Below are 12,739 nucleotides of genomic sequence, written 5' to 3' on the forward strand. Positions count from 1 at the left end.
AGCGAAAATTTAGTTAACAAGCAAGAAAAAATTATTCCAATAACGCAAATTATGTCTTCATCATACAAAAGTTTTGTTTTTGATCATACACAGCGAGAAACAAAGGAGATTTAAGAAGCTTTCATAGTGCTTTTAAGTGGCTGTTACTGTGTATCCAGTGCAAGATCACGCCATGTTTCTGCATCTGCTTGTTGAGTTTCCTGATCTGGAACAATCGCAATGGGATGGGATGAATTACATTAGTCGCAAAGCAGCTGTATATATAGATGATCATAAAGCTCAAAAACTCTGTCAAACAACGCTGACAATTTAGCTTTACAGTGTTTGAAACATAAACAAAGTGACATTATGAGATCTCAACATGGGGGTTTAATATCTTGGATGAGATATGCATCAGCAGTGTAAGCTAACAGTGTTAAGAGACGACTATGTTCGAAAGACATTAGAGCTATCTAGAATCAAATAGCTATCTAAAAGCAAGAACAGAGCAGAACAAAGAGACATACTGGTTTCTTCAGTATCATCAGTCCTAACAGCAAGCACTGGAGGCAAAGGAAGATCTGCAACAATAACACCACAATCATCTTCAGTGAAATTGGATTTTGGGGGAAGTGCAATGATCTTGACGGTATTACGTGGAAGGATAAATAAGTTACCATCATCAGGTAAAGTGTCCCTCATCCACTCCTCGTCCACAATGTCTATAAGCATACCAAGACTTACTTCCGCCATGTTCAAAAACCAAAGCTTTGAATCCTTCAATTTTCCTAAGAAAATCATTTAATAAGCAACATATGCACAAATATTAGACCAATATGAAGAAAGTTGTATTATTGAAGTACAAAGCCAATTGCTTTGTCCTTGTACAATAGCAAAACTATTACACAGAAGTGGGACTTTTGATAACCAGAATTTTGAATTTGGGTAAAGTGACAGTATCTAGAAGACTGATCAATAACCTACATATATAAATATGAAGAATTGAAACAATCTACAGAGAGTTTCGCCGGAGATAGACAAAAATTAGGGTTCTATTTGAGTAATTTCGTCGAGCAGTTGATGAACAATCTAGGAAAGAGACCGAATATGAAATCACATACCAAAAGCGAAAGCCAATTCTTAATAAACAACACGATTCTCGAAGAAAAAACCAAACTTGAATCGAACTTAGTAAGAGATTCACCTGGTACTGGTAGAGACGATGCACCCGTACTCAACAGAGAAAACTACAACCTTTTTAAGTTTACAAAAAAACTCAGCCTTTTTTTTTTGGGTCGTAAAATATAAACTACAGTGAACCCTCCAGCTAAATAAGAGGTTTTCGAAAAGCTGATGAAAATTTCAAGTTAGGGTAATCTCTTTATAAGGTTCAGAGCTAAAGCCCCCGGCCATAAACAGCGATCGACGACTACCCCTCCTCGCCGATTGCTCGCTTCATTCAGGTGCTTTCTTCTTCTTCTTCCCGTTCACCTTGAGAAGTTTTATAATAAAGTTGGTTACTTTAATGTGTTCTTCGACCCAGTAAAACTAATTTTGCGATTTTCGTTTCTGCCGTCGTGATTCTTGTGTAACTAGTTATTGATGAAGTAGAAATTTGAGAACTTTATGTTGAATTCAAATTTGTGAATTTGGGATAATCTTCTAACACAGTGTACCAATTCTGGTGATTTGTTTCTTTACATCAATGCATTATATCAGGTATCTCAAAGGAAGCAATGAGTTCTTCTTCACCGTCCTTGGAGATTTTAGGTATGTATCTTTGAAGAAACTCAAATTCATTCCTGGTGTTATGTTTAAATGTCTCTCTCATCTGTGAAGTCACTTTTTTTTTCTTGCAGTTAGAGAAGCTGAAGGTTTCTGTGTGTGGAATGGTCCTCCATTCAGTAATGGTCAACCAACTCTCAAGCTTGAACGAGTTTCATGCTCCAACACCAAGTTCAGTGTTGATGGATCCAAGCTTATGGCGATCAAATCAGATGGGATCATCAGTATCTATAATTCCTCCAGCTTGACAGAATTGCGGTCGTTCACTATAGCTAATGTTACGGCTGCTGAGCTATCTCCATGCGGGACTTATCTTCAGACATTTCAAAAACCCACTACTCCGCAGGAGAAGAACGTCTCTGTTTGGAATATTGAGACTGGAGATCTGGCACATAGTCATTACCAAAAATCCATTACTAAAACCACATGGTAAGCAAGTCTCAGTACTAAATTGCGAGCATGTAATATGCGTGGATATAGATAATAGTCTTTGTGCTTATTAATTATTATACTGCTTTTATGATATGGGGTGTTTCTGTGTTGCTATGTAGGCCATCAATTCGCTTCTGTCCTGATGAATCTTCCGCGTGCCGGTTAGCTACAAATGAGGTTCAGTTCTTTGACCCGAAAGATTTCTCGAAAGGAATTACATCCCGGATCAGAGTTCCTGGTGTTGCTGCATTTGAGCTTTCTAAAACGCCAGCTTCCCATGTTGCTGTGTTTGTTCCAGAATCAAAGGTGCTTTTCATTTCTTGGGCTAACGCTTTTGAATAGTTAAAGAAACATCTTTCCTTCTAATATGCTAACTCTGTTATTGTCTTCTCATTTGAAAAGTTGTCTTTTTACCATTCTGAAAGTTGTAGAGCAACATGTGTATAATTGTTTTCCCTGTAGAAAAGCAACTCTGACATGTTAATTCTTACATGTATAGGGGAGTCCAGGCAGTGTCCAGATATTTGGATGTGGGAAAGATTTGCAGAGTCAGCCAAGTGCTCGACGTAGCTTTTTCCGATGTTCTTCTGTGCAGTTTAGTTGGAACCACGGTTCCACTGGACTCTTAGTTGTTGTACAATCAGATGTTGACAAGACCAACCAAAGTTATTATGGAGAAACAAAGCTACACTACCTTACAATAGATGGCACACATGAAGGCCTCGTTCCATTACGTAAGTCCTTAGCTTAATATATCTGCTGTTGTGATTGCTGGTGGTACTGTATACTGAATCTTTGGTGCTTTTTACCAGGTAAAGAAGGACCAGTTCATGATGTTCAGTGGTCTTTTTCTGGTTCAGAGTTTGCAGTTGTATATGGCTGTATCCTTTTTCCATCAGCTATAACGACTTATCTGTAAGAGTTCAATTAGGAATAATGTTTATCAACTGACATGTTAAACTCCTTGTGTTCTTGTTAAGATGTTATTTTGCTTTGCATCTATACGCCCTTTTGGGCATGGCTTTCTTCGAACATTGTTTCTCCTTAACTGTGACTTCAGTTATGCCTGCTTGTGTGACAATCTTTGACAAGAATTGCAAACCCTTGATGGAACTTGGTGAAGGTCCTTATAACACTCTTCGATGGAACCCAAAAGGGAGAGGTATGATTCTCTTCTTCATCCCTCTTTTCTTTGTGTCTTGTTTTTGTGTCTTTTTAAACAGGTAACTTATGTACATACATGTTTTTGTAACTTCCAAACGATGTCCCACAGTTTTATGTGTGGCTGGATTCGGTAACTTGCCTGGTGATATGGTAAATAACGATCCCTTGTCTTCTTCATATTTTCAATTTTGGGGTGACGACATTGTGACAATTAGTCAGCAGTTTTCATTTTCGTTTTGAAACAATTCTCTATAAATGGTGTTATATTTCAGGCGTTCTGGGATGTTGTCAACAAGAAGCAGCTTGGAAGTAATAAAGCCGAGTGGTCTGTAACAAGTGAATGGTCTCCGGATGGGCGTTATTTCTTGACTGCCTCAACAGCACCAAGACGTCAAATTGACAATGGGTATGTTACTACTTCTTGCCACATTATTGTCATTGAGTTTGGTTTCTTATTCGAACAGAACGAGTGGTGAAATGAATACTGTGCATCAATTGTTTGTTTTCATGCCCGCCTATCTTAATTCTCCTTGGTTTAAACTTATGTTCTATATTGTCGTTGTCTTGACTGAAGGATGAAAATATTCAACTACGATGGAAAGCGTTATTTCAAAAAGGCGTTTGAGAAGCTGTATCAGGTATGTCTCTTCAACAACTTTGAAAAAAATACATTACTTACCAATTTTCTTACTGGAATGCTACGGTTATTTACCTACAGGCTGAATGGAAACCAGTGTCTCCGGACAGGTTCGGTGAGATCAGCGAACTTATCAAGTCAGTTGAATCATTGAAACTCGGCGAGGGAAAATCACAAGGTCCTCATCTCTCTTTGTTTAAACACTTAAACCTGTCTCTGATTGTAAGAAGGTTGTGTGAACTTATCATGTTAAACGATTTCGACTTATCTATCTTAGGACAAGGATCAGCTCAGAAGAAAGCTATTGTGCCCAATACTATTGCAAAAAAACCGGCGGCATATCAACCTCCTCATGCTAAGCACGCAGCTGCTATTCAAGCCGAGGTAACTCAACAACTTTTCCATAATCTCCAGTGATATCAAATTACTTATTGTTAACCACACAGTCATGATTTTGATTCAGTTATGATTCTGATCATACTTGAAACGAAACGAAAATGACCAAAGTTTCTCTCAGTGAGCTCTTAAATATGCCTGTCCATAAATCACCAATGGGATATTCACTGTTACTACCGTTTTCGATTGAACATTTTTGGCGTCACATATCATATATGTCTCTGATAGTTTGATTATTTGCAATTGCAGTTGCTTGGGGTAAACACAGCAGGGTAAGTCTTTATCTTACAATACATACATACATAATCTGAGACGTCATGCAAATGTTGATGGGATGCTTTGGGGTTAATGCAGAGAGATGAGCAAGAACGCTCTTAGAAACAAGAAGAAGAGGGAGAAGAAGAAAGCGGCCGAGGCTGCTGCTTCGGGAGCTAACAACGCATGACTGAATAAGTCGCACTCTTTGATATGAAACTTGAATGGAGATAACAGTTTTGGGATTCCGGATGGTAATAAAGATTCTATATAGATCATGCAGAAAACGTTATGTAAACCTCTGTTTTGCCTTTTTACATTTTTCTTATCAGTTATTAACCCGCCAAAATCTTAAGAAGCCTAAAAAAGAAAAATCCGATATTATGTGAGGTGAAAATTAAGCGTCTCAGCGTCTCTGCTTCAAAACAAAAATTAATAATGTTTCATTACTAAAGAAGAAAATGAATGTGATAGTTCACATTGATTTTGTTAACTTAATGAGTGTTTTGTTATAAAGGTGTTGTATATTGCACATTTAGCAAACGATCAATTATGAAAAACATTATCACAATTTCATTTTCGTGATGTTAAAACTCTGATTAATCTACCGTAAAACCGCGTATTTTCATTGTTTTCCCAATTCTAGAAGATTCGTACATGTTTATCTGCTTGGCACACATGCATGTATAGTCAAACCGCACACATACACATAAATTAACACGTACATGACAACATGTATTATATATCCGGAACCTCAAGGTTCGTCCAAAACCTTACCAAGGAGAAGATAAGAAAGCAGCACGAACACGAACACTTAAACAAAAACATTGTAGTTATATGGGTTAAGTAATTGCATGCAATTTCAAGCTACGTGTCCAGTTTAAGACACTCAAGTCTCACATCTGTCCCATTTTACTTCGACTTCGCTTCTTTTGGCTTCTTTTAAACTCTCTCTGTCTCTCTCTTTCTTCTTCACACTCTATTGTTTAATTTAGACGATAATGGCAACATCAGCTCGTAGAGCGTATGGTTTCGGTAGAGCCGACGAGGCTACACACCCTGACTCTATTCGAGCCACTTTAGCTGAGTTCCTTTCCACTTTTGTCTTCGTCTTTGCAGCTGAAGGCTCTATCCTCTCTCTCGGTTCGTGCATGCACCGTTCTGACTCTGTATTTTGAGTCGTTACATATGTGTTATGACTTATATGAATTGTGTCTTTTCTTTTTCATAGATAAGTTGTATTGGAACCACGCCGCTCATGCGGGAACAAACACGCCAGGAGGATTGGTTTTAGTGGCGTTGGCTCATGCGTTTGCTCTGTTCGCTGCGGTTTCAGCAGCCATCAATGTCTCTGGTGGACACGTAAACCCGGCAGTCACTTTTGGTGCTCTTATTGGAGGGAGAATTTCAGCGATCCGGGCCATCTACTACTGGATCGCTCAGCTTCTTGGAGCCATCCTCGCTTGTCTCTTGTTAAGACTCGCTACAAACGGCCTGGTAAACACTAAATAACATTCAAATATATGTGAGCTAAATAACATTCAAACGGCCTGGTAAACACTAAATAACATTCAAATATATGTGAGCTAGTATTTTGGCGTTGGCTTTAGTTAGAAGTTAATTTCAACGAGTAAGGACTCAAACAGAGTTTGTGTTCATGCAGAGACCAGTTGGTTTCCGTGTAGCATCAGGTGTTGGAGCGGTTAATGGACTTGTTCTAGAGATCATTTTAACATTTGGCTTAGTCTACGTCGTGTATTCGACTTTGATTGATCCAACACGCGGAAGCCTCGGGATCATAGCGCCGCTGGCGATCGGACTCATTGTTGGAGCAAACATCTTAGTGGGTGGACCATTCTCTGGTGCATCGATGAATCCAGCTAGAGCCTTTGGTCCAGCATTGGTGGGATGGAGGTGGCATGACCACTGGATCTATTGGGTCGGACCATTCATCGGTGGCGCCTTAGCAGCTCTTATATATGAGTACATGGTCATACCCACCGAGCCACCTACCCACCACACACACCAGCCCTTGGCTCCTGAAGATTACTAGATGGAACTTTTCTCCTCATGTCACTGCTTTTGGTCTTTGTTCAAGCTTTCTTTGTGTGTGAATGAAATCACTTTGCATAGATACTTTGTTTTGCTGCTACTCTTTGTTTGTTGTAATAATAAGAATAAAGAATGATTTCGCAATACTCGGATCTTTTTACCAAACATATTACAAGTACCAATATCCTATATAATCTAATCTACTAGCTTTCTTCTTCTGTCTTATCAGTTTTTTTTTTGGCTGAAACCTGAAAAAAAAAAAAAAAAAAAGGAAAAAAAAGCTTCCTTCTTCTTGGTTTGAACAATCTGTGTCAAGGTCCTCTCATCTTTTCAACAATCTGTCTACTTCTTTCCTCCACGTGACGTTTCTTCTCTTCAAACTTCTCTCCCACTTTCTTCCTAAAGTCGAACATCCTCGCCTTTGCTGCTCCCATTTTCTTTCCCTTTGAATTTGAATCATCCTCCTCGCTCGAAACAGTAGACGACATCGACGGTGATTGGATACTGCGCGGCAGAATGTCTCCGGCATTGCCATTGCCTCCTCGTGCTACCGTATCCTGCTTTTCGCTGCTTTCGAGCAACGGAGTCTGGAGTTCGTCCAAGGACTTCTGACTCTCTATTGTCAGAGCTGTGGAATCAGCTGATGGTGCAGACACAGGTACTTCTTCAATTCTAGGCTTCTGGGGAACAACGTTGGCAGTTTTCTGCATTTGTTCAGGAGTCGGTGGCTTGTCAGCTTTAGATTTCGCTTCTGCAGCTTCGTGATCACTGGTCGAGTCTTGATTCAGCCACATGAATGGAGCAATATTGCGTTCGATCCAATCATCCTTTTCAGCTGTCATCCAAGGAATAGTTAAGCTTTCACAATTGGGGAGCACCATGACCTCTCGTATTGCCGTCTGCAGAATTTGTTTTTGTCTTATGGTTAGTTCAAATTCCTTCAGAAACAAAAAAAAAATACGCAACAGCTTACCTTGAACCGGTTGACCAAGAACATAGCAACATGGCTGTTTGTGATTTTGTGTTCACCAACAGAAGAGGCAAGGTTAAATTCAATATCAGGCATGCTTGTGAAGCCAAACCACAGTTGATCAGATGGAGGCGGCTTCATGTGTACGCAGAGCGTCCCTCGAAGCGAAGACACCCCTATAGACAAAGTAATAGGCACCTGCAGTTTTTACAAATGGAAATAGTCTTAAGTTACTACAAGAGGTAAGAAATAGGTGTTCCTAATTCTGCTTTCAGATCCTATTAATCACACCACAATCCGTGGTCGTGAAGCTTGGGCACTGGGAACCAAGAGCGCAACAACAAGCAACGGAACTGTCTTCTAAACATAACAGAAAAAAATGAAGATCAACCTGGGAAACTTGTTCAGCGATATTCTTCAGAATAGACTTCCACTTGGATCCATTGTTCGGAGCTGCTTTTGTACCTTTTAAACCCTTATATTCATCTGCACAAATAAAAAATCAATCTACTATATAGTCCTTGGTCTAATGGCTTCTAAGCATTATGCAAGATCACAAGCAAAATGATTAGATGAATACATAAGCCAATCAGCAAATCTTGTACTAACCAGCTTTGTCGTTCCCACCATTTCTCACATCTTGTGCATCAACAATTCCATCAGGGACTAATTGCTTTTCAAAATCTGCAAGACCTTCAAGGAGACCAGGTGAAACATCCCCAGCAGAATTTGGCTGCAATTTTCCCTCAGCTATGCCTTTCTGCAGTTCTTCCTCTCGGGCATCAACCCGAGTTTCAACTTCAAGTCCCACACCGCCAGTGTATTCAATATCTAGTTCGAACGCCCACACACCATTCATCTCCATTGGGAGAATTCTTGTACCGTGTATATAAGGTGGGAGATTTCCAATGTCAACATCACAGCAGATTAATTCACCTATGTAGCTGGGAATTCTCATGTTGGACATTACCCGCTGTTTAACCAAATAAAAGAGTTAGATAAAAACAAATGCAACCAAAATTCTGATTTAATGACTTTCATGTTCATGGAACACACCTGAATTCGTTCACGAACCAAAGTCTTCAACACTGTGTTCTGTTTGACATCAAAGAACAGCCGGGAAATTAGTACGTTCAATGCCAATGTTCCTTCATCAAAAGACTTGTCTTCTGAATCTATATCCGATCCATGACTGCTATGGCTCCAAGAACGTGAGACAACTTGGACATCGGTTTCCTCAGGGATGTTATCTTGCATCCTTCTTGCTGGGGTGCTCTTTCCAGAGCCACCGGTAGATTGTGAATCTTGGTAAGGCCGGGTTGAAGTCTTCTTGTCTTCACGACCCGACGGGGGCATATTCACTTTAGGTGAGCACTTCTTCGAAAACTTCTTCCAGAATAAACGAACCTTGGATGAAGGACCATCCACTTTAATCCCTTTGTCCAATGACTCAAAACTAAACCCAGCTGATGGTTTCATAAAAGAAGGATAAGCAGCATTAAGGGAAGCCAAGTAGTATCGGAACTCGTCTTTCAATTTGGTGGACCAAATAAACCTTTCCTGATTCTCGCAAGCAGCAAGACGAAGAGCTTTACACCATGACTCCTTCTCCCAAGAAGTCTCTAAGAAAATGTAAAACACTCGGTTTCCCTTGTACAAAACCGAAGTTTTGCTTTCTACTTGTATAGGAAATCTTTTAGCCCTAACAAAACACAAAACAAAGGGAAACTTGAGGACAATTTCGAAAATGGATACTCAAAAATAAACTTTTTTTTGACAATCATGTACCATTTCCTAGTCGGTCCAGAGCCTGAAACAGCGTTAACAAAGCAACCTTTCAGAGTAATACAAGTCTGAGTGCCATCTGAATCAGACAAGATGAGCTTATGGTCTTTGATACGAGCAAATCTCCTAATTGGATGTACCTCCATGAGATCAACTCTCTTCTTCTTTTGCTCCTTTGGTAACTTGTCCTTCTTCATCCAATCCTTTACATTCTCATCCATTTCCATAATCCAGATCACTCCCTGAGATATAGGCATACAGACAAATAAAAATTAAACAGCTTTCATATTCACAGAGGTCTAAAAATAGCCACAATGATCAAAACAGTCACCAAAACAAACCAAACCACAAGATTCTAATTCCCACTAAATCCGAAACTCACATTTTCTTTTTATCTTCTCAATTCAAAATTCAAAATTAGGGCGTACTCTACTCAATCTTGTCAGACTAAATTAGGGTTTCGAAACTCAAACGATCAATTGAGGAGGGTTCTGGTCACCTGTTTGCTGAGACTGAAATCAATAGACCGGCGAGGATCGAAGTTCTTGAGAGTTGGATCAGAACCCGAATTCGATTCATGTCGTTTATTACTCTTCCGATTCAACCGTTTCAGAACAAACAAAAACCCTATAACTTCCGCCGCAACGATCGCGAGAATCCCCAGTAAAAACCCGAACACGAACGCGAAACCCGCAAACGAAACCATCTCCGGAGATGCTTCAAGTTTCTTGATTTCGACTAGTGTTCGATGGAAGGCAAAAGATTTCTTGCGAAAGAATCAAAAAGAGAAGAAGACGCGTAACGTCGTGTAGTTCATTGTCACACTTTGAATGATGGAGAAGAAGAAGAAGAAAGAGAGAAAGAGGGGATGATTAAAATTTGGTTTACTCTCTCTCTCAAAAAGGAATTTTTTTTTTTTAACCAAATTAAAAAAAAAAAAAAATTATCAAAAGAGTTGAGTATAATCCAGCTAACAAAAAAGCGAATCCTAATATCTTCAGACTTTATGACACGAGAAGAAAATGTTGAGAACATTTTGACCCAAAAAAAGAAAAAATAATTGAAAGCAACCATAAATGTAGTGGTTGAAAAAAAAATCACAATTTTTTAAGTATCTTATGGATAATAAATAGGATATTTTGTTTAGTGATTTGATTTTAGTATTGATATTTTTTAAAGATTGAATTTATGTTAATTTATTTTAATTGAAAAAGATCTTGGATTATTACCTATTGTATATACATGAAAATCTACACAAATTCATTTAAAGATATAAGGATTTTAAAGATGTACTCCCATTGTATAGGAGGATTAGATGTGTTGGCTATATCAAAAAGTTGTATTTTGAAAGTAATTAGATGTTATTTTTAAATTAATAGTATATATATTTTCAGCTTCAAAAAAAGTTAATAATTAAAAAAAAACACAAAATTTTAGGTGTATCATTCAATTCAAAATAACAATAATTTATTATTTTAATGAGATTTCTGAACTTTGTAATTGAATTAAAACCATAAATTATTTGATTGTACGTTGTAAAATTTAGAGCTTGATTGCTTTAAAATCATTAGTGAGAAAACGACAACAAAATTACTAAAACGATCGATTTTGATTGTTATCGGAAGCGGTTGGTGAACTGTCTATATGAATAGTATACCGGAATGGACAATTTTTTTAAAAAAAAATACATATAGAGCATACTTGGAAACATTAAACTAAAAACCAAAAAAAAACCACTTTGTTACATATATATGGAGTAAATCTATCATCCTTTTCCTTAATTTTATACTAGAACCATGTTCTGATTTATACATTAATTATTTGATTGTCTACATGTTGTTATATACTTACCATCAACTTTTAAAAATTTAGCATGTAGATAATCATATCTGATTTAATATTGTCGTTTCCGGTTGACATAATAGTTATATAAATAGTTCATTAACCGTTTCCAATCTATCGATTATTGAATTGTTTATATAACTAATATATCAACCGAAAATATACAATATTAAATCGGACATACAAAAAATTTAGAGCATACTTGAAATCAATTAAACTAAAAAAACAAAAATCACTTAATACTTCAAATACTTCAAATCACTTAATTATTCGACTATTTACATGTCAAATTTCAGGTTTCGATTGATTTAATGTAGCTAAGTTAGGAAACGACAATAACTAGTATATCAAGTACAAACACACATTTAAAACAAAAAAACAAAAAAAAAACAAAAACCCCACTTTGGTAATTGGTACCATACACATTTGGAGTAAACATGTGTTCCTTTCCTTAATTTTTATTTTTAAATAAAAATGTATATATAGATGACTTGATCTCTAAAGAAATGCTATACACAGTCTACACCCATATTTTTGGTAGACAATTTTTTTTTTTTGTTATCAGAAGGATAGTCACAGAGTTGAATATCATAATTTTTTCTCATATAATGAAGAAATCTGTAAAAAGTTAATAGAACAATTAAAAAAGGAAATAAATACTTGTTGTTAATCTGTATTTTTAAGAGTAAAATACTATAACAGGGGTTGAAATTTCTAAGAGTAAAATATTATAAAAAAGGAAATAAATACTTGTTGTTAACCTGTATTTTTAAGAGTAAAATATTATAAAACGGAAGTACATAACATTGTTTTGTAGACTATATAATTTTAATAAGTTGGTTACAAATAAGTTATAGATTAAGTTTTATATTATTTGTATAGTCTAGATTTATTGTTTCAAAAAATCTTAAAGAGAATATTCTAAAGAATCATTTGATATCATCTAACTTACCATATTAATTTCCTTTACTAAATTATTCATCAAATAAAATCCTTTGATATCTAACTTAACATTTTAATTTGTTAATTATTATTATACTTCACCTCTCATTTTTATATATGAATATATTTTGTGAAACAAATAAATTATCATATTATTTATTATAATGAAAAAAATATTTTTATTTCCGGATATACCATAAGTTGAATTTTTAAAAACAAATATAAATGATTCAATCTATAAAATATTCAATTTTTATTAATATTATTCTTTAAAAATAATATCTATTGAATTAAAAAAATTTACTGAGTAACATGTCAAAATTTGAATATTTAAATTTCAATTTCATATTTTTTAGTTGAATTTTATAATTTTATATAATATAATAAACTTTAAATAATTTATTTTGAAATATTTTTAAAATATTGAAACTTGATATTAAAGTTAGAAACTATAAACACTCTAAATTGGTTTGTTATATCAATGTCAATAATATGTCACT

General features: G+C 36.3%; 4 protein-coding genes across 5 annotated transcripts; 2 read left to right on the top strand and 2 right to left on the bottom strand.

Moving 5' to 3' along the window:
* Positions 1 to 9: 9 nt before the first annotated feature.
* LOC109125658 (anaphase-promoting complex subunit 13) lies at positions 10 to 1,314 on the bottom strand. The gene is made up of 4 exons (XM_019227785.2): positions 1,184 to 1,314; positions 657 to 767; positions 507 to 560; positions 10 to 205 (listed from the first exon to the last, which is right to left on the bottom strand). The coding sequence occupies exons 2-4, from the start codon at positions 730 to 732 to the stop codon at positions 144 to 146; spliced, it is 192 nt and encodes a 63-aa protein (XP_019083330.1). The 5' UTR covers positions 733 to 767; positions 1,184 to 1,314; the 3' UTR covers positions 10 to 143.
* Positions 1,307 to 4,997, top strand: LOC104702012 (eukaryotic translation initiation factor 2A). Of its 2 annotated transcripts, none has more exons than XM_019227784.2 (14): positions 1,307 to 1,442; positions 1,699 to 1,749; positions 1,839 to 2,193; positions 2,316 to 2,502; positions 2,696 to 2,930; positions 3,009 to 3,077; positions 3,257 to 3,358; positions 3,470 to 3,510; positions 3,633 to 3,766; positions 3,935 to 3,998; positions 4,079 to 4,175; positions 4,275 to 4,381; positions 4,643 to 4,665; positions 4,748 to 4,997. In XM_019227784.2, the coding sequence occupies exons 2-14, from the start codon at positions 1,716 to 1,718 to the stop codon at positions 4,836 to 4,838; spliced, it is 1,539 nt and encodes a 512-aa protein (XP_019083329.1). In that variant the 5' UTR covers positions 1,307 to 1,442; positions 1,699 to 1,715; the 3' UTR covers positions 4,839 to 4,997. The 2 variants fall into 2 exon arrangements, 1 of the variants encoding a protein (XP_019083329.1); XR_015561064.1 differs by having other exon boundaries at positions 1,315 to 1,442; positions 4,461 to 4,665.
* A 381-nt stretch (positions 4,998 to 5,378) lies between these two features.
* Positions 5,379 to 6,844, top strand: LOC104702014 (aquaporin TIP3-1-like). Its single transcript, XM_010417805.3, has 3 exons — positions 5,379 to 5,791; positions 5,880 to 6,145; positions 6,312 to 6,844. The coding sequence occupies exons 1-3, from the start codon at positions 5,650 to 5,652 to the stop codon at positions 6,699 to 6,701; spliced, it is 798 nt and encodes a 265-aa protein (XP_010416107.1). The 5' UTR covers positions 5,379 to 5,649; the 3' UTR covers positions 6,702 to 6,844.
* On the bottom strand, positions 6,834 to 10,471 carry LOC104704851 (uncharacterized). Its single transcript, XM_087456960.1, has 7 exons — positions 9,955 to 10,471; positions 9,459 to 9,697; positions 8,727 to 9,372; positions 8,280 to 8,643; positions 8,062 to 8,156; positions 7,674 to 7,868; positions 6,834 to 7,599 (listed from the first exon to the last, which is right to left on the bottom strand). The coding sequence occupies exons 1-7, from the start codon at positions 10,159 to 10,161 to the stop codon at positions 7,012 to 7,014; spliced, it is 2,334 nt and encodes a 777-aa protein (XP_087313086.1). The 5' UTR covers positions 10,162 to 10,471; the 3' UTR covers positions 6,834 to 7,011.
* Positions 10,472 to 12,739: the final 2,268 nt, after the last annotated feature.

Source organism: Camelina sativa, chromosome 7, assembly GCF_030686135.1.
Source record: "Camelina sativa cultivar CO46 ecotype springtype chromosome 7, ASM3068613v1".
Taxonomy (NCBI): Eukaryota; Viridiplantae; Streptophyta; class Magnoliopsida; order Brassicales; family Brassicaceae; genus Camelina; species Camelina sativa.

Bases quoted from the DNA above. Each gene is read 5' to 3' on its own strand.
- LOC109125658 (XM_019227785.2), bottom strand. From the start codon at position 732: ATGGCGGAAGTAAGTCTTGGTATGCTTATAGACATTGTGGACGAGGAG. The intron at 561-656 runs GTAACTTATTTA...TTATTGTTGCAG, and splicing joins GGACACTTTACCTGATGATG to ATCTTCCTTTGCCTCCAGTG. The intron at 206-506 runs GTATGTCTCTTT...CGATTGTTCCAG, and splicing joins TGATGATACTGAAGAAACCA to ATCAGGAAACTCAACAAGCA.
- LOC104702012 (XM_019227784.2), top strand. From the start codon at position 1,716: ATGAGTTCTTCTTCACCGTCCTTGGAGATTTTAG. The intron at 1,750-1,838 runs GTATGTATCTTT...TTTTTCTTGCAG, and splicing joins ACCGTCCTTGGAGATTTTAG to TTAGAGAAGCTGAAGGTTTC. The intron at 4,666-4,747 runs GTAAGTCTTTAT...GGGTTAATGCAG, and splicing joins CTTGGGGTAAACACAGCAGG to AGAGATGAGCAAGAACGCTC.
- LOC104702014 (XM_010417805.3), top strand. From the start codon at position 5,650: ATGGCAACATCAGCTCGTAGAGCGTATGGTTTCGGTAGAGCCGACGAG. The intron at 5,792-5,879 runs GTTCGTGCATGC...TCTTTTTCATAG, and splicing joins AGGCTCTATCCTCTCTCTCG to ATAAGTTGTATTGGAACCAC. The intron at 6,146-6,311 runs GTAAACACTAAA...GTGTTCATGCAG, and splicing joins GACTCGCTACAAACGGCCTG to AGACCAGTTGGTTTCCGTGT.
- LOC104704851 (XM_087456960.1), bottom strand. From the start codon at position 10,161: ATGGTTTCGTTTGCGGGTTTCGCGTTCGTGTTCGGGTTTTTACTGGGG. The intron at 7,869-8,061 runs GTTGATCTTCAT...TAAAAACTGCAG, and splicing joins TCGCTGAACAAGTTTCCCAG to GTGCCTATTACTTTGTCTAT. The intron at 7,600-7,673 runs GTAAGCTGTTGC...CAAATTCTGCAG, and splicing joins TCTTGGTCAACCGGTTCAAG to ACGGCAATACGAGAGGTCAT.